The following is a 20,590-nucleotide window of genomic DNA, read 5'->3' as shown; positions in this document are numbered from 1 at the left end:
GAAGACCTCAAGTTCTCCAGCCACAGGATGAGTACAGCATCTCTGCTCTGTCACACCAGGCTTCCTTGATGTGTCCCATAGTAAACTCCTGTTTCCTTCTCTAAAGCATGTCTACCTGCCTGGTTCTTTCCACCAGTAAGATGCTAGAAGTATATCCCAGCTGCCAGCATCTTTGCTGGGAAAGTTCCTGCAAGTCCATGTTGAAAGTTGTGTCACAAGTGGAAGAACAGTAATTGATTTGGGCTTGTTTGCCAAGGAGGGATGGCTTTTGGCACCAAGCCCTCCACTAGTCTCATCCACATGACATCTGGACTTGGTGACCAGTGACAACCAAGTCCAGTGAAGGAGAGAGAGACCCAATCTAAAGTTCCCTTTTAAGGGAATGTTGCAAGGGTTGGAAATATTTCAGCTAATTAATACTAAGTGTTAGTCATTAGAATTGCTGCACTTCGTTTATCAGAATTGAAACTGTGGTGTTGACTTGCCATGAATAAAGCTGTCAACTGTATTAATGTCCTTGATTAGGGTGTCCGTGTGTGTGTATGTGTATTTATACATACGTACATTTAGGAAGACATAAGTGCTTGGGGTGGTTTGTTTTTTTTTTGCTAGAACAAAGATAGAAGATTCAGCATTAACATTATCCACTAAAAGGATGGAGACTAAAATAAATCAACTGGCCTGCCAAAAATCTCTCCAAAAGAAAAGTGCTTGAGATCAATTACAGCCACTTGAGCTGTGGGAGGTGTAGATTAGGGCGATCCAAAATGTGGCCCAGGAGCCACAGGGTGCTTAGGAGCAGTTTGATTATGACTCTCTTGATGCCTGTCTGTATTTCTGTGGACAGGGGGATTTTAGGTTTGCTGTCTGCAGTATTGGAGCAGTGCAGTTTGGGCAGTACGAGTGAAGACCTAAAGCAAGAAGGTGTCACAGCCGGGAGCTGCAGCCTTGCACTGGAACCAGCTGCTGCTGGGGGAGATGGGCAGGGGACAACAGGAGGGCTCGGCTCTCAGAAAGCTTTTGCTGGGCATTCCGTAGGACCAGGCTTGCTGACTGAGCCTGTTTCTCATAAAAAATAGCAGTTGTTTCTATGAATTTGCTGTTAACCACCTTCCCTGTTTCTGGATCTAATTTTATATGACTTCATACCAGGCCAGTGGAGGGAGAGAAGGGGGAAAAAAAAACCTCTGAAAAATCCAACTGCATTTTTCAGTTTGATTGTTTGAAATGTATTCAGCTTTCAGCAATGAGAGAAGTCTCTTTGTTCACACTGATTAGAAGCTATTACATGTAAACCATGGGAAGTGACTTCACTTGAACTGTGATCCGTATGTATATGGGTTCTGATAGCAACCAAACCCCATGTGGTGTACCACAGATGTGACATACATTTTAGTCCCAAGAATAACCAGAAAAAGATTATTTTTTTAAAATTAGCTTCAAATCAATCAGTTCTTTGATCTCAAGTCATTTTTAGATGGATGAACCTACCAAGAACTTTGATAAAGAGGCTGCTCAGACTTCAGAGTGAAGTTAAACTTGATAAACACACCTACGTAGTTTCCCTGCTGTTTGGTCTGTTGGTTTGTTTGGGGTTTTTTTGTTTAAGTTTGCAGTAAAGCCCTGTAAGTCACTGCCCTTTCACGTGTTCAAACAGTGAAGGTAATTTTTTTTTCTTCCAGGCTGTGAAGTTTGTAAGATACAGCAGAGCCCCGATATCCTTCTGCTGCACAGGCTTCAAGGGAACCTGCTGGAGCTGCTTGTATGCAGTCACACTGTGCTCCTTGAGGCTTCTCTAACTGTTTTGATCCTGAGATTTGCTAGATGAAGGAGCGTGATAGAAAGCCTTGTTGGAGTTGGTGGGAGGATGACTTCTTATGGGTGGCTGGTTAAATTCCTTCTGCCTAAGCCTGTCATAGCACTTCATGATCACCAGGTGAAAAACTTACTGTTCCCAGATGTGCTTGACTGTCATCATGATTACTCACTATTAGAAACTAGTAACACAGTCATTGTTATCATCTATATATTTGTATAACAAATAGTTTCCAAGTTTTGAAAAGTTTACATACTTAAACTCATGTCTGCCAGGAAGATGCATGAGTGCTGTGCATTAGAAAATTTCTTTACACTGTGATAAGTGCTGAGCCTCCCTTCTGGTGGCATCTTTCCATGAGAACAGCTGTCCTGGGCAGGATCGTACCTCTGCAAGGCAGGAGTGAGTGCCTTGACAGATGATCTCTCACTACTGGAGACCCCAGGATGTACCCTCGCTCCTTCCAAATTTTTCCTCTTGGGGGCAAAGGCAGGGGCACGGGGAGGATGGAGGTGAGGGAAGGTGTCACTGCAGGTCAGCTTCTGGGTCAGGATGCTCACCGGCAGCACTGGGTCCCAGGTTTAGGGAATTAGCTTGAGCTGCTAGTCTGACTGGATGAATGGGGTGACAGCAAGGTATGCTTGCTCTGTTATTGCTCTGTTTCTGTCTCCAAATACAGTAACTCAGTTTTTAAGTTTTACATTTTAGTAGAGTGAGGTGTATAATGTGTTCAATGTTAAGAATGATTGCTGGGATGTTTGCAGACCACCTTCCGTGGGTGGAGAGAGGAAGCCTCCAAATAGGTGTCGGTGTTCACTCACAGGGTACCGCTTACCCCTGTGCAGGACCAGGACTCCTCCTCCCCCTCCGCTAGCATCTCAGGGGCTCTGGTCCATTTGCCTGCCAGCCCAGGAAGGGCACTCTGCAGCACAAGGCGTCAGAAGGTAGCTGGTATGGCCCCAGCAGCGTGTCCCACCATGCCTGTGCTGGTGCCACCACACAGAGACTGTGAGGCTTCAGGGTCTCCATGTGTCGAAGATGTGGGAACTCACTGCTTAAAATCTATTGAAAGTTTTCCTCTCAAGCACTTAGACACTTAGGAGTGAATCTCCTCCCCTCCTTTTTTTTTTTTTTGGAGGGTGCTATTTTGGGTATGGGGTTATGGAAAATAAAATATCTACTTCCCAAATAATGTGCTTTGTGGAACACGAATGTGCAAGTTTTCTGTCTTTGCTCAGAGTGTGAAGTTGGCCCAGAGTGTAGTTTCCTGATTTGTTTATTTTTTCTTCTTCTTCTTTTTTTTTTTTTTTCCAGGCAGAGCTGAGCAGTTGTAACTCTCTGCTAATACAAGGTTTTGTTGTATAAGACAAAAGAGACATGAAAAGGAGACACTGAAGAAATGTTCACTTGTTTTTGCAATGGACTAGGGATCAGTTATCACAATTAAAAAGTGAAAATCAGTCAGTAAAAAATTTAGCATGGCAAAATATCAGAAGTTAACGGGATTTGAATAAAACTAATATGAATTCTGGTAATCATAATGAGTTGTATTTTACTATAACTTAAATAGGATGAATTATTAATCAGTTAAGAGCTTCAGCTCCTTTGTAAATGCACTTTGCACATCAAGCTTAAGACATGTAAGGCTTCTTTCGTAAACGTCTTTTACAGAGGAAATGTGTGGCAGTGACCCACAATAATGGGAAAATAACTTGGGATTAACTGTTTGCTAATTGAGTACTTTGAATTTTTGCCAAATAAATTATGTCGTGGAACAAGGTTTTCAAGCTTTTCCAGCAAGGAGTGCTGCAGAACAAACCACAGGGCAGGAAAACCTCGTGTACCTTTGTGTAAGAAGAACCAAGACGGGTATACTGCACACACAGCGTTATCTTAGACAGAAAATATCCACAAGGTATTTATGCAGCGTTCCTCTATGTGAGAGCTGAACAAGGCTAACGGAGCAGTACAGTTTTACCCTGGGATAAATTACTGTTGTTTGCTATGCAAATCTTATGATTGTAATTAGGCTAGGATTTGGACTGCTGTGTACACTGATCTTTGTTCTCTCTGTACACAGGAGCTAATTCTAATGCTGCAAAACAGCACAGCGAATGCCAAGCACTGCTCAGCCCAGTGATTGTTTCTCGTGGGGCATCTTTGCTCCAAGTGGATGTTTTAAAAAGAATGATTTACCTCTGCCTTCACAGGGCATGTAAATCATACTGCGGGCAGCTGATGAGCCACTGAGTGTTCAAATACTGTAAAATCTCACTTGAGAGTAGAGAAAGCAGGAAGGACTGCCTGATAGGCATCTGGCTTTTAGCTGACTGGTTTTAAAAAATGGGGTTCTGTCGCTGATTGGTTAAGGAGCTGGTGGTATGTTTGAGCTATCACAACAGTGATTGCAGTTCCCAGTATGGCTGTGTATAGCTCCCGTTATCTCTGCAGCCGAACGGACTTTGTGTAACCACAGGCCGTGGCTCCTTGCCCACGCTAATGAGCTCTCCCTGAGGCTGGGCTTGTGCCTCTGGGGGTGGCACGGTGCTACTGTTTTGGAAACCTGAGTTTGTTAACTGTGCTTGACTCCAGCTTACCCAAGCTGCTGCGCCAGCCTGGCTACTGCTGGCCGCAGGAGCTGGTCCCCGTGCAGCGTGGCCAGCCCCAGAGCCGTCTGGAGGACAAGGCAAGGTGCCCGCTGAGGCTGCTGTCTGCAGCCAAGGAGAGCTGCCACCTAGACCTGGACTGGGGGGAAGCACCAGCATGGTGAGGATGGTACAGGTGAGCCACACTCAGCCCATTCTCCTCCCCAGGGAATGGGGCTGTCGGTGTTTCGGTCAGCCCGTGTGGTAGGAGTGCGTCCTGCAGGCAGTGGGGATCACTTCGGTGACCCAAAGAGCCGGGTAACCGACCGTGCCTCCCTGTGACTGGGCAGAAGTGGGAGCAGGTGCATTCAGGCACAGGGATACCAGGCTGGGGGTGCACAGGAGATATACCCTTCTCTTAGCCCATTCAGTGGCAGTTTGCAGGGCACGAGCACCTTGTCCCTGGTATAAGGTGGTGGCTGCACACTTGCAACGTGATGGGAGGCTGCACCTGTGCTGGGCTCTTCTGTACACATGCCTCCCTGCTGCTGCAGTGGAGTTGAGCAAAACAAAAATCTACCAACTACAAGATCTATTAGCTTGTGTAGTTTTATATACAGGTAGATTAAAAAGGCATTATTTGGAACTTTTTCAGAATCGTTGCACAGACATAGAGAAAGAATGAGGAAATACCCTATAGAGGACAATATAGCACTGCTGCTCTAAAGAGATAGTAAATGGCACCATCTGCTTTTTAACAGCTTGTAGTTCCTGTGAATCTCATTTATTTCTTCTTATTGCCTGCTCGTCTAAATCGCAGCAAAGCAGAGTAACAGAGACAGTTTTACTTTGTCTTGCATGCTTGCATATTATCAAGTATTCCTGTACACATGACATCAAATATGTTAATTTTGTATGTGTACAATTTAGGGAGCAAGAAAACTGTAAAAGCATCAAGTGAGGTACTAGAGTGCTTAACAAAAAGCAGAAAAAATCTTCTTCACAGGAAGTTATTTTTTTAACCAAGTGTATTTCATTGTTTCCATAGCTGGATGCTCCATGTTTCAGAACAGGTTAGAGTGTGTTCTGAGGCTGTTGTTGAAAAAAATTACATTTTACTTAAGCAGTCAAGTTAAAAGGGGGCATAAAATCTGTGTGAGCTTTTCAAACTGGTACCATGCTGCAGCTATGATAATGCATGCATTCCTTCGTCAATGGCATCTGTAATTCAGCATTGAAATACAAAGGATCATGACTTGGTCTGCAATTATCTCTGAGGAAGAACGTGAACTTGATGGTTTTGCGCTGTTAGTTTCAGGGCAAGAAATTACAAAGACCTGCATTTCCCAGAGTAGTCCTTAAAGTTATTATATATGTAGTGATTCAGTCCTGTACTTCTGCTACACCACTTTTTAGTGTGCCAGTTTTTAGTGTGCAATAAATTCAGTGTACTAACAGGCTGGTGTAGGGTTAGAAATACCACGTAGTGAATGTAATTACGGGATGCCTGTTAAAGAATTAAATCACCTCGTTATTCTCTTATGCCATGTGCTGAAACATAGAAAATCCTAGAACAAGCCTTGGGCAGCTCCAGATATTTCAAGGTGCTGCTCAGCAATGCCAGGTCAGAACCCCAAGCTGTGCTAGCAAGGTGCTTACAAACCACTTCCAGCTCTGCAGCTCATTTGGTTCAGTGCTGGCTGACAGCCTTGTCACGCCAGTGAGCCGTGCCACTTGGGGAGCTGTTTCTGGGACCCCTGAGCTTGGTGGCACACTCGGCACCCGTTCGCGTGCAAAGCCGTCCCTGATTCTGGAGGAGTGCCTCCCTAGCACCCACACCACATGAATCATTTCAGACTTTACGTCGCGGATGCAGAGGACCAAGGTGGGTTAGCTAATGTGGAGACTGATTTAAGGGGGAACCTTTTTCCCTGGTTTCCCTTTCCAGCCTTCGCACGAGCTGCCCACCCTGGGGCCTCCATGGCGGGCACTGCCCTGGGACGGCTGGAAGGTTTGCTCAGGAGCTCAGTAGTGATGAATCACAGAGGCATGGCATGGATTGATAAGGTCGTGTACTTTACGATTAGATACATCCTTCCTCTAACAGTGGTTCTTTGTCTCCGTTTTGGTTTTGGTAATGTTTTTCGGCAGTTTGCATAGGACGACTCTCCAAGCAGGAGCTGTTTGACTTGGGACAAAGTCACTATTATTCTAGGTAAGCTCAGAAGCCCTCAAAATTTTGTGGCTCTAGGTAGACATAGATTGTTAACAATTTATTTAAAAGCCAATTAAGTTAAATCACCGAGAAAATATTTTTATTCTTGCAGCCTAGTTGTTAAGTACTTTCAGGTACATAAAACAGCGTGTAAAAATCTTCCTTGCAGCTATATTATTTATTTTTTGTGCATATTAACTGATGGCTGTGGAGTGGCATGCTCTTCATCTGTAGCATTAGCAAAAAAAATCATGTATTTCAGCTATTCATAGTGCAGGTGTGCAGTCTGGGAGCCGTGGCAAAAGCAAGCTATTACAATGGTCGCCGAATGGAAAAATACGGACTATTGCAGTGCCTGCAGCCTGATCAACATGCGAGTCTACCTCCTCATTTAGAGTTGATGGAGAACCCAAAGAACTCAGTTGGAACACTTCAGGCTTATTTGGAGAAATTTTGAACGAGAGTTTTGATGCATGTAATTTAGTTAAGTGCCTATTTGTGTTTACAAACTGAAACCTTTTCAAGCTACCCTGAATATTGCGTTTTGGTGCTACTGTCCTTTATCAGAGACCCTCTCTGATGTCTCTACAGGCAGTGTCTCCTGAGCCCTTACACTTCTTTTGACCTGCCTTTGGATATGAGTCCCTGTTCATGGTGAAGCCTCACGTCTCCTGCCCCAGTCCCATGGCTCCTTTGGGCTCTCTTGGCTGTTCTGGCTCCTGTCCTCTGCTCCTTATTGTCACTTACTGAATAGACTTGCTCAGCAGAGTTTTCAGAAATAAAACAAAATGAGGTAGTCATGGGTGACCCAGAGCAGCTTTTCCTTTTAATTCAGTCATAAAGCTTTGTTGACTTGCTGGTTTGGTTTCTACTGTCTATAAAAAGGTTTTGTGCAAGCAGTCCCATTTTTCCCATCGCCCTGTGTGACACCAGCGCTGGGATGACCTTCTGCTGGAGAGTCTCATTGCTCAGTTGTATCACTGCTCCCTGTGAGTTTCCCTGGCAACCAGTTTGAGCTACACTGAACCAAAAATACCTCATTGGGCTGGGGGAAAGTCAGTTTGTAGACGGGTATTTCTCATTAATGACTTCTGCATGGTTGTTGTGTTCAGCCCACAGATGTCATTATTGGGAACCGATGGCTGGGAGATGTGACGTGCCCCTTTTGCTTAGTTCCACTGGCAGCACAGTCTGTGGGAAGGCTGCCCTTGTGTGACTGGTAACTGTGTTGTGACTGTGGGACTCATCATACTCGTTTTACATGGTACACTGAGAGTCTTGTATTCTATCAAGAACAGTCTGTGCAGGTCACAAAGTCACAGTGGTCTTTCTCGGACCTCTGTGAATTACCTTGGTTATTGCTACTAACTTTGCCCTTCTCATTTCTATATAAATAAATGCACCTTGATAGGTGTGCATGCTGTGAGCTCTGGTTTTGCTGCCATCCTAGTCTTCAAAGGTGTGGTTTGTGACACGTCTCAATGAACATGTGTATAAATCTTTGGAGGTCAGGATCCACCAGTTAACATAGGAGAGAATGCACAAACTGGAGGTCTTATTTCAAACCTTCCTCATTCAGTTTTGCCTTTCAAATAATCTTTTCGCTACCTAATGTAAAACATGTGAAGAAAAGCATTGGTAATTTAAGATGTGTTCTCAAGGTGACAAAATTAGAAGAGGCTAAATTGAAGAGCAGTGTGTCATTTTTAGTAACAGGTTCCCTTTTCTGGATTTGCAGGGTGTGAGGATTGCGGTAAAAGCCTTCTAGGAGAATGCAAACTCCACGGACCACTCATCAGGGCTAAAGATAGGGTTATTCCTAGCCGAGCCCGTCTCACCCTACCTCATTACCTCACTTTGCGAGTGTTGGAGCTGCGAGCTGGAAACCAGCAGAGTAAGTATTTTAGCTCTTTTCCCCATATTTAAGAAAGAGAAGACAAAAGTACCAAGACTGGCTTGTTTTCAAAAATAACTCAAGGCATAATCCTTGGGTATTAACAGTATGAAGACTATTTTCAGCTGAGCACAGCTAGAGCTCATATTCAGCTACTGTTTTTTATGACTGATTTCTAGTAACCTTGATGCTTAAACTGATGGCAGGACATTAGCCAGAGCTGATGTGACATTTAGCTGTGAGCAGTCAGTTAGCTCTGTTCAGCCAAAACAAGTTTAATGAATGTTGCATTTGTATCTAATAGTAACAGCCATGTACTATTACAGATTTTTTTTTCTTTTTCCCAAGCATGCAAAACAGGGAAGAGTATTCAATAAGAGGTTAGAAACAAAATAATAAATAACACCCCTCATCCACTCAAAAAACCACAGTATGTTAATTTACCTTTTGCAGCATCTTCAGTTCGTATTATAGAGAGACTGTTTTTTCCTTCTAAAGGCAGAGCAATTTCAATGCCCAGACTTGAAAAAGGGAACTGCATCCTTACCGTGCAAATTTTCAAAGGTTACCTATGTAAAATTAGTCCTGCCCAGATTGCATTTCAAAAAGAGAATGACAAGATGCCTATTTTGTCACACCATTGGTGTTAGGCAGGGGAATAACTAGAATGATCGAGACAGCTCATGTGTCTTAGATTCTCTCCACTTGTATTGGGAGAGAACAACCTCATAAATTATGCCAACAGCCAGATCACTATGATGACATCAACTTGCCAGTTGGAGAGTATTAACACGTTTGTGTTGCATACTCACTTTAATATTCTGTCATGGGTTTTAGGCACCTCTGTATATATTTACATCCTTTTTGGATTATTCCCATTAGAATTATTTACCTGGGTTATTTGTCTAGAAGAATAATTCATTAGTTCTGCACTATGCATTTGTTTCCATTTTCACAGCTGTCGACATACAAGAGCTAGTTCATCATGTCTGTGTTAATATTAGACTGGTCTTTTTTTTTTATTTGCAGTCCTTGGAGTATTTGCAAAGAAAGTGATACAGAAGAGAACACAGTTTGGTCCTTATGTTGGGCAACTGTCTACAAAACTGACCTGCTATGATGAGAGCAGGCTAGTCCTGCAGGTAAAAACCCAATGACTTGCAATGAAGTTCATATGTGTCTGTAACAGTTTATATGTATTTATGTATTTTAACCAGTCAATTTGCTGACTGATTGAGTTAATTAATTGTACTTCTGATCCATATGTATGAGTGTAAATCACGTTACTAGGTAGCACAGCATAACCTGAAGTAACAAATGTTCTTGTATATTGTGTTTTCTAGAAGTTTACTTTCCTGCTTTCTAGTTCTTACAATTTCCAGGGTTATTTACCTATTGGTCTAACATTTCTTGATAAATGTTTCACAGGGCATGGCTACTGAAGGTATCCAAGCATAGTACTGTCTTCCCAGATAAAGCAAAAAGATTTGTGCTTAGCACTGTGCCACTTGGAGGATAAAATTTGTGCACTAAGTTAGCAATAGTGGCAGAAATGTGCACTAAGTCACCAGCTTAGTAGGGAGGAGCAGTACAGGGGTGGGGAAATACTTTAGTGATGTGATTATATATAAACTTTGACACACAGTGCACTAACTCAGTTTATTTAGTCACATTGTTATTTAGGGCTGGTACCATCGCTTGCTGCATATACAGATACTGATTGTCTCATATGGACCCTGAGAGTATTTTTTGTACTTTATCCAAGACAGATAGTGGCCTCTTGGGACTAACCTAACTTAGACTGCATGTGCATCTTTTCCCACAGGAATTCCATGAGAGTAATAGTTGGTCATGATCCCCCACACCCTCCTCTTTGCATTTTGGTGCACGGGGTCACACCTGTGCTCACCTCTCTGTCATACTGCGAGTCTGTGGTCAAGCTGCAGCCTCTGCCAGCACTTCCTGACAAGTCACGATTCTTCCAGAGCCTGCATTTCATATCGAGCCCACTCACCCGCCAGGAGAGAGGGACCAGCAGCAGCTGGCCTGTGACATGCCTTCTGTCCTCATTTGAGCTTTCTTGAGAAGCTTGGGACTGGAAAACACTGTGTGTTGTAAGGGAAGGCATAGATACAGATACTTCTGTAATTTCATTTGAGAGCCACAGTAATAGCTTCAGTAATTGCTGTAAGCTTCATTTGCTCATGGAAGTCATGTGAATTGTCTGCCAGGAAAGTAACACTGTCCTTCTGTGGAATTTTCATGGCATGTTGACACCAGGGGGGATTTGTTCTTCTCCATAACTAATATTTCTTCCATCTTTTTATGAAACACTTTAATTCTTACAAATGCAGAAAACGTACTTCTCTAACAAGCTTGTGAGCATGGATGAGCTAAGCACCCAGTTCCTTCCTCTTCACCAAGCCATTGTAAACCACACCCTGCCCCCTATCAGTCAGCCCCGTTTGCTTAAAAGTGTGCAGCGATAAGCACAGCTCTGGCTGATGAATGGACTGTTTCTTCAGAAGAGGAGACTGGAATCCCAGGTTTCCTACATGACATCAGTAGCTGCCTTGATTTCTCCCTAGCAGCATTGAGTATGTGACCAAAGTTGTCCAACAGGCAGATATTTTAATTGGAAACATGATGAAGTTAGATAGAGTACTTCCCAGAAGTAATGGGAATGTCATTTATTTTTTTTTTTGCAATTAATTGCTCACTTACTTTGTTAGTAGGACATATACATGCTGTGCTGACAAGTTTTTGTACAGTTTCAGCTGTCTGTGTTTTGAGACTGTATTGCAGAAAAGCACCTGTCTTGTACGAGGTCAGAAGCATTTGCCTCACAAAGTCATTCTTTTGGAAAGGAATCTAGGAAAAATGAAGTAAAGCAAAAAGAGATCTCTCTGGCACAATTGTTCATTCATATTTACTTTTGCATTGTTAAGAGGAAAAAGAGAAGACTGTTAAAATGCCATTATATAGTATGTTACCTCTCTGGACTTATTACACAAGTTATACAATTGTTCCACGCAAAATGTAGCATTAGTACAGCACTGAAGTTTGAGATTATCAAGTTCTCAGGAAGTACATTAAGGCTAAAGCTTATCTTTCTACCTGCCTGCACTTAGTTCTTATAATATTATCTCTATATAACATAAAATGATGACATATAAAGTGGAAACACATACAAAGGTCTACAGTTATTTTAGTAGCTGGGTGCCTTGACAGGTATTCATTCTTCACTTTCTTTTGCACTCAGTGTTCTTTAAGAGTGATCTATTTCAAACCAACCGTGGTTTCAAAGAACATATGACCAAGACAGGGTAAATAACTGATAGCCATGATTCCAAGTTAAAGAAAACTAATGTACCTCTATCTAGGACTTGGTTTTATCATGTTCTTTCTCCTGTCCTCCCCCTTTGTTTCAGGTATTGAAAGATGGAGGGAAGTACTTTCTGGACACTCCCAATGAAGACTGTGGAAACTGGATGATGTTTGTGCGGCTAGCCCGGAACCAAGAAGAACAGACCCTTGTGGCTTATCAGCACTGTGGAGAAGTCTACTTCACAACTGTTAAGGTAGTTAAACCCACATTGCTTCACCCATCATCCAAATGGAAGTTTATTGACCACGGTTCTGAAAGGGTAACCCTTTTACAGCTGAAAGATTGATTATAATATATTCTGCCAACTGAATCTTTATTACATACCACCTTTTATGTCACTGAATCCATAGCAGAGCAAGCAGTGTATGGGGTTTTCCAGTAAAAGGCAACGTGTGCTTGCTGTTGTGGGTAGTGAAGGAACTGAGCAGACAGAAACTAAAATAATTCATGATGGCAGTGTTTAAATGTGAATGCTGTGAAGTCCTTCAGTTCCAGATAGGTATGTGGTGAGATTATCTGGCATTGTTACGTTCAACAGTACTTCATCCTGGGAAGAACAAACACACTCCTTTCCTCTGTTACATTTTTGGACATACGTTGTATTCTGAGCACATTACCAGGTGTTCAGGCACAGGTTGCTAAGTGTAATCTTTATGTACTATTTTCCACTCTCATTAAATCTGAAGACTTAACTGCAGAACTTATAATACTGCAATGTTGCCATGAAATGATTGGTTTATGTTAGAGATTCTGGGCTGCAGCTTCATCTGGGAAGAGAGAACAAAATACCCTCTATAAATGACACTGGAACATAGTGTCTTGTTTTTTGTTGTTTTGACGACTTTCTCAGGCAAAGTTTGTTTTAATCAGAACTTACTTACTCCTTTGTACACTCAGGTAACTGAAGTCTGTATGTTAAACATTCATTGTTTTCCTTTTTCATTCTTAAGTTAATGCTTGTATATCATTGTGAGCAACATTAAAAAAAAAGATATATTAGTCAAAAGAAGTTACTGTGAGATTGAAATCCAGTACTTCAGTTTCATTCCCAAGACTTTTTCCTACTGCACTATTTCCGTGGGATAGTATTGTTTACTTTTGTTCCTCCACTTTTGTTTCTCCACCTGCACAGTGAGAAAAATATTTACCACACAGTGATGATGTCAGAATAAATTAATAGTGATTACATTTTACAACTTCAAAGCCTTTTATAGTAGCATGAAGTGTAGTTGCTTTTGGATTAATATTAAAATAATTATTTTTTTAAAATAAATCATTGTAAAACAGTATATGCTAATCTGATACATTGTTTAGGCTATGTTTGAGATTCTGATGCAGTCCATAGCATTTGAGATTTCAATTTGATTTCAAATGCATGGTATCCTTGTAGAACTGACAGGATTAACAATACTATATTTGGGAAGCATGAACAAATACTTTTCTAAGAAGTTGTAGTTACGAACTTGTAACTTAGAGTTTCCAGTATAATTTAAATACTATTGAAACAGCTCTCTGCTGACTTTAGCGGGACTCCATTCATTGGCATAATGGAGAGTTTGTCCTGTATACTGACATGAAGAGCATTTAGGATGAGGAATGTGTCTTGGAACGTTACTGTGCTGTGTACCAAAGGGAATTACTTTCATTTTATTTCTCTTAAGTCTCAGTATCATTCACAGTACTGGGGCATCCCATAGGTTTAGTCCTAGTCAAAAGTGGTAGCCTTCTGCTACACTTAAGCACACCCTGCTGGTCATGGTGTGAGGCTGTCTTAGGGCTGGTTATGAAGATATTTTCTCAAGACATTTTGAATAAAGTCTGTTAAGTTGGGAGTAGAAGGTTTGGCTACTCTCCCCACTGATTTTACAAAGACATGGGATTTTGGTGACATGAACCTGCAGCTACACAAACATTACATGTAAGGGTCATACTAACAGCACTATTACTGTACTCGCTGACCTAATGACTGCAGTTTCTATAAATTCTATAAAAATTCTATAAATTCCATTAAAAAATACAGAATTACAAGGAAGTAAAAATCATACCCGGTTGCTGTTGCTGTCTGTCTGATCACAGGAGTTGCCTCATGTTCTTATTGAGTGGAGAATCCAGTACTTAACACTTCTGTTTAGGCCAGGCAGTTATCAAAATGTACAACCAACCCATTCTAGTTGTAGTTAGCAAGCTGGCTTGTGCTTGGGAGTTCAAAAGTTCAGTTTTCGACATTGTACACACAATTACCTGTCAGCATTCACTGTCTAAGTTGTCTTTCAACTACCATGCTTATCCAACACCAATGTTAAAAAATAAGTACCGTTTAAGATGTGAGACTTTGTGGACTAAGAGTCAGCTGCTCTCCTTCCAGGGTAGTTTGTTCTTTTTAGTGGCACAATTTTAGTTTAGTTTAAATAAAAATACAAGTACAGTGCAGATTGGCCCTACCCCTGTTGCAGCAATGTTGTCTTTTATTATAGATGAAAAGAATTGTGTACAGGGCCTGGAAGTCATATAAATCATGACCCCAAAATAAGTTTTCTCCCTATTTTTTAGATAACTAATGAATCTTTAGGCAATTAGTGTAATCATTCCTGTCTTTTTCTATTTGCTGTATTATTGACTGAAAGTATTTGTCAGAGGAGGTCATAGTCCAGTCCAAGGAAAGATTTGGGCAGGCATGACTGGGTGGGAGGCTGCGGATTATGGGCTACAGTAGACCAGTTTGGGAAGACTTCAGTGAGAGGAGGGCAGAGGTGCAATAAAGCACATGCCTGTAAAGCCTGAGACACTGGAGCCAACATGTGGAAACATGCAGGTTAGAACAGCAGTCCACATATTGATCAACTCTGCACCCAGGCTTTGTGAGCGTGACACATCTAGGAGGCATCCAAATGATGGATTTTTCCTTTGCCTGTACCCTATAGTTAAGCATTATGTTCAGTGGGCTTCAAAACATGGAGGAATAGGCATGGGATATTGCTTGGAAAGACTGCTGGATGTCTGAACACCACAGACAAATAGATCTCACTGAGCAAAGGTCATAAGGGCTGAGGCACCGCTCCTGCTACTCTTCCCCCCAAAATCTCTGTCCACATGCATTTCTACTTCTAGAAACTGAAGGTGTCAAACCCGAGTGGATAGTAATACTCAAAAAGTGCTTGAATCTTTAAATAAAGTTTCTAATAATTTAAACTGATTTGAAGAATGCAACTTGGGTAAGGACACAAATTGTACACACACCTCCTACCAATCTTCAGTATTATTTGTTATGGGAAAATTGGCACAAGTAGACATGTGCTATCTTCTTTGATTCACAGCCAATTGAACCACACACAGAATTGAAAGTATGGTATGCTGCCGATTATGCCAAATTTATGGAAGCTTCTGCAGTCTTCATTAAAGAAGAATCTGATGTCTGTCCTTTGCCTCCAGTAACAGTAAGTACACCTCATCTCCATTCAAGCCATCACCAGACATAGTAAATTACATACTTTCTCTTTTGATGTAACTCTGGTAATGCTAGAGTAGACCATAGTGTAGTAGGCTAACATAAAGCCAAGAGCAATTTTAGCCGCACAACTACTCAGAGAAAGGCTGCTCTTTTTCTCCTGTGCTTGTACTCCAATGGAGACATTAGATATAGCCAGTGGCACCAATGGGATGTGTTGGAAAGACTTGAGATTGGCATTAATTTGTATATAACCAAGGTTTCCAGCCTCAGACGCCTTTCACCAGTTCCCCCTTTTTATGCTCTGACAGGCTGGTCAGATAACGCACTGATTGTTTCAGTCCTTCACGTGCAATAACCCTTCTCTTCTAATCCTATACCTTCCCCTCTGTATGATAGTAGGAGTGCTTCAACTGATAGGAAAGTTCCTAAGTGTTGAAAACATGACCCTGAAGATTGATACCTGCTCTAGAAGGAAATGTTCAACAGGGAATATGATAGAACCAGGAATTCAGAGGTGCTCCAGGAAGGGAAGTAACCCTATAGTTGTGTTTTCATGTGAGGACTTAAGAGAATACCCCAGAAAGAAGGGGTGGGAGGGCCACAGTGTCAGACAGAGGTAAGGAAGGGGAGTGCTCTGTCCCTTGAGGAGGACAGATTGGGCATAGCCTCACCATGTTCTCAGAGCAAGCCAGCTTAAGAGCAAAGGAAGGTAAGGGCAGTTTATGAGAAGCTGAAGTAAAATATAAAAAGACAGCTAAAGATGTACATGGTCGAATATTAATTGAAAATACATTTCATCAGTGACTGGGGTTTTTTTGTAATTGTTTTTCATTGGAATTTTTTAACTGTCAATATTAAAAGTGAATTCAACTCAATCCAGTAGAGCTCTTACTTGCTTCCAAATAATGCCTTGCTTGCCAAAAATGTTTGTTTTAATGTCTCTAAGTTAGGATAAGCCTGAGATCCCCAAACCTAAGGTGTTTCTTACTGAGTTTAAGAAAGTCTAATGCCAAGTGTCAAGCTAAGTGAGGAAGTCTCTCCTGGAGACAGTGACCATTACTGTCTGGTAAAGCATGGAGTCAGCCCAAAACATAAGGAAATCCTGTACAGTTAAACTACATTTATGTGCAGAAACCCATCCAATTTTTGTATGGTTGCAATAGCAGATAAATTATATCAGTCTAAGGATAAAGTACAATTTCCAACTACTTTTAAGAATAATTCCATAAAAGGAGCAAATGTAGAGGCTTTGAAATTTAGTAAGCTCAAGCAAACAAAGGTGAAGGACTTGGGACTGTTACAGTAAATGCTAAACAAAAACATGGAAATAATTATTTAGCCAACCATTCTCTTTTCTTTCTAGTTTGTAGACTCCTAGAGAGAATCTGTTTCCAGCTGAACAGTCGTGTGGTAGTACACTGAAGTAAATACTGCTAGGGACAACAACAGGTTTTGAGAAAGCCCAAGAGAAGATATAGGGTCAGTGAGAAGAATATGGCCTTTCCTTAGAACGGCCAATATGAAAGATATGTTTCTGTTCTCATTGCAGAAGGAGCCTGTAGACCCTTGGATATGCTCCAGCTGTAGAAGCACTTTTGCAACTTTTGCTCTGCTAGAATCTCACGAGTGCATCCATAAAGACCGAGTCCTTACCACCAGGTTCAGGTCACCAAATAAATTGGGACCTGTAAAAACAAAAAGCAAACTGAAAGGGAAACTAAGAGGAGCAGCATTAGGCAAAAGCATTGCCCAGTGCTACGGGACCATTTCCTGTTCCTCTGCTGCGAAGCTTGGCTGTGCTGGCTCTGGAAGCACTTGTGATGCTCTTGTGAGGTTTATACCTAAATGGAGAAATGGCCGGTCTTCATTGTTGAAGGGAAGAGAAGTGAAGCAGTCAGACAGTTACCCTTGCCGACTCTGCGGGAAGATATTCGATTCCATTGACAAGCTCACAGTCCACACTTACGCGCACAAAGGGGAGCGCCCCTACAAGTGTTCACAGCACGGATGCACAAAAGCCTTCATTTCCAAATATAAACTGCTCAGGTACAGCTCTGAAGGCGCTCTTTTTCTGGTGGGTGGGTGGGTGGGGAAAAAAAGCCAAGAACATCTTTTTCCTCTTGAGTGTCCTAGTGGCAGTTAATCCCCAAGTTTCAGTTTTTATTATTCCTGTTTTGGTAGAATTGGAGAGAAACTGATCTCTCTCAATTGCGGGGGCTACTCAAAAAGATTATGTTGAGCGCTTTTAACCTACTCTAGGCTTTATGCTTAACACTTTGCCCCCTTTTACTGATAGTCTGAGAACTTGTGAAAATGCCTTCCTTCAAGAGTGCTGGTGTTTTCAAGTCTTGAAGTTGCACTGTGTCCTAGAGTGAATGTAAATGCAAATATATATATATTTTTTTTCGGTCTTAGGCACTCAGCCACTCATTCTCCACAGAAATCTCACCAGTGTGGGTACTGCGAAAAGACCTTTCACAGGAAAGACCATCTAAAGAATCACCTTCAGACTCATGACCCTAACAAGATGGCCTTCAAGTGCGAAGAGTGTGGCAAGAAGTACAACACCAAGCTAGGCTATAAGAGACACTTGGCTCTTCATGCAGCCACCAGTGGGGACCTTACCTGTAGGGTATGTGCCCAGGAGTTTGGTGGTACTGAAGTTTTGTTGGAACACCTCAAAAGCCATGCAGGAAAACCAACTGGCAATACCAAGGAAAAGAAACACAAGTGTGACCACTGTGAGCGTCACTTCTACACCCGTAAAGACGTGCGACGGCACATGGTAGTTCACACAGGCTGCAAAGACTTTCTGTGCCAGTTTTGTGCCCAGAGGTTTGGGCGGAAGGACCACTTGACTCGCCACACTAGGAAGACTCATCCACAAGAACTGCTGAAGAGCAGGTTGCAGAATGGTGACTCAGTGGGTCTCCTTGACCAGCTTTTCCCATTCAGACTGAAGGAAGATGCTAGCATACTGTCCTCTTTTCCTGAAAGGGTCTCTGTGCAGAATGGGATTTTGAATAGTTCAGAATCGGAGGAATACAACTGTTCACATCTTCATTCCCAGCCAAGCTTACAAAACGCTCTTCCTCTGGAACCTTCTCATTTGCCAAGGATGGGCTGTGCAGACAGCCTTCCAGCTGTCCATCCCACACCATGCTCCACAGCCGTTCCTGCCAACCTGAACCTTCAGCAGCCTAATAAATATGACCTTAGTTCTACCTCATTTGCAGCAGGATCCCTCAAGACTCTACCGATAAAAGTGGATGTTAAAGGCTATAACATGCATCTTCCTGAGGACCTGCTGTTACCAGAACCTCAGTCTCTCCACAAAATCAGTCTGGAAGAAGCTTCCTCAGGGCCTGTAGGGGATACTAACAAGTACCCAATACACAAGGAGACAGAGGCAGCAGCTGAAACTACGAGCCTGCCTTTCATGGATCTCACTCATGTGATGAGTTTCTGGCAGCTCCCACCAAGTGACAACCAGAACACTACTGGGGACATGACAATGGCACTTGGTCCCGAGGAACCACCACACAGGCTGAATGGCATCGGCCAACAGCAAGGTCTTCAGCTAGCAACTGGTGGGATGGCCATAAACCAGCTGCACCATCTTCCTCGTTCCTTTCCATCCACTACAAATTCTGTAACATTGCCTCATTTTCACCATGCCTTCAAATAACTATCACCATGGGGTTGCTTGTTTGTTTCGGGTTTTTTTCCCCTTCTTTTTAAAGACTGTGCTTCTTACTTAAATCTGTTAGGATGGGGTAGTTTTGGTTTGGGATTTTTTGTTGTTTTGTTTTGGTTTTTTTTTTTTTTTTTTTTTTAAGAAAAACTGCCACAAATGTTTTCAAAGCACATTATGAACATGGTAGTTAAATTCAGGATGTTAATAAACGAGAAGCTCTATTTTTCATACTACTATTAGTTTTTTAGCATATGACAATAGTAGAACTAACATACTTCCCTCAACACCTTCTCTATTTTTGTTTCTTACCTTGCAGGCAAACAACTGAATAAATATCTTCAATGATAGCAAAGGATCGTAACAGGCGCAAAAAAACTATGGCTACTGCAGTAGGAGAAATAGGGTTAGGGTGAATGGGAAGAAGGGGGAAATCACAGGAAAAACAATTTTAATGAGACATAAATCACAGCAAATTTATACACATGGCAAATGTAACGAACTATTTATCAACATCACATAGATTTCTGTTAAGCACTTAATTACTGAACTTTATGAATTTTTAATTTAAATCAGAATCATTCCAAGAGTAAATCTTACCTCCTGTTTCACTTTTTTATAAATGAAGAAGATCACCATCATGATTACATTTAACTAGATTTTTGTTTTCTGAGGTGCACTTCAGCTGTGTGTACTTCATGTATTTTTTCCTTGGGGCTGGAAATAACTACCACTTCTGCATGACTGTTTAAGAACTGATGTCTTGTACATGTGCAGTTTTCAGAATGGGAAGTGAATTGTCTCAAAGGTTAAAGCAAAACATTAATTTTCACTTAGAGCTGGATCTGGCAAGGTATCAGACACTGGGCTTTCACTCTAGTAAAGCACTTAAGCATTTGCTTAAATTTAAGCATATGTTATTCCATTGGGTCAACAAGTTGATTCATTTAACACTCAATAAAAAATAATGTTTCCTACCGAAGAGGTCTTTATTCAACTTCTGTTGATAAAAGTGGCCTTTGTTTAGTCTGGAAAATGATTATTCATGATAGCCAGCCGAAATGTGGATTCCTTCACAGAAGGCCACCCGTGGCCAGGCAGCCTGCCCAGGGGAGCCTGCGATCAGGTGAGACCTCTGTAGGGGCATGTCCATATGCAGAAGAGTTGTGGTGATGAGCTCATGCTTGGCCCTGTTCAAAACCAGGTTATGAACCTGCCTCCCAATTGTCACCTGAAATTAGTGGGTGTGATTGAGGCCATTTTAATCGCAGGGGTTTATCACAGTAGCCTTGGGACAGCTGCAGTTGGACTTCCAGCCTTTGTTTCTTTCAGACCAGAACCACGGGGACTTGTGTTTGTTTCCTGGAGCGAACTGTCGGTGTACATTTCCAGTTGAGGGTGTTTTGGTGTGACAGTCCCAGCACCTTGTTAGGAAAGTTTGTTTTTTCCCTAGATTTCCAGAAGCAGACACACAGATACAGATTCCAGAAGTTTTTCTTAAATAAATAAATAATTTCTAAAGCATAGCATGGAGAGAAGCTTGAGCTGCG

The 20,590-nt window shown here is 42.0% G+C and overlaps 1 protein-coding gene across 1 annotated transcript; it reads left to right on the top strand.

The window, feature by feature from the left end:
* Window positions 1–12,001: 12,001 nt before the first annotated feature.
* PLAGL1 (PLAG1 like zinc finger 1) lies at window positions 12,002–19,273 on the top strand (the record flags this gene model as incomplete). Its single annotated transcript, XM_080341748.1, has 4 exons — window positions 12,002–12,091; window positions 15,213–15,332; window positions 16,896–17,392; window positions 17,762–19,273. The coding sequence occupies 4 exons, from the start codon at window positions 12,002–12,004 to the stop codon at window positions 19,032–19,034; spliced, it is 1,980 nt and encodes a 659-aa protein (XP_080197874.1). The 3' UTR covers window positions 19,035–19,273.
* Between the last annotated feature and the right edge of the window lie 1,317 nt (window positions 19,274–20,590).

The sequence above is a fragment of the Nesoenas mayeri genome, assembly GCF_963082525.1.
Source record: "Nesoenas mayeri genome assembly, chromosome: 3".
Taxonomy (NCBI): domain Eukaryota; kingdom Metazoa; phylum Chordata; class Aves; order Columbiformes; family Columbidae; genus Nesoenas; species Nesoenas mayeri.
This window is presented reverse-complemented; position numbering and strand designations above follow the sequence as displayed.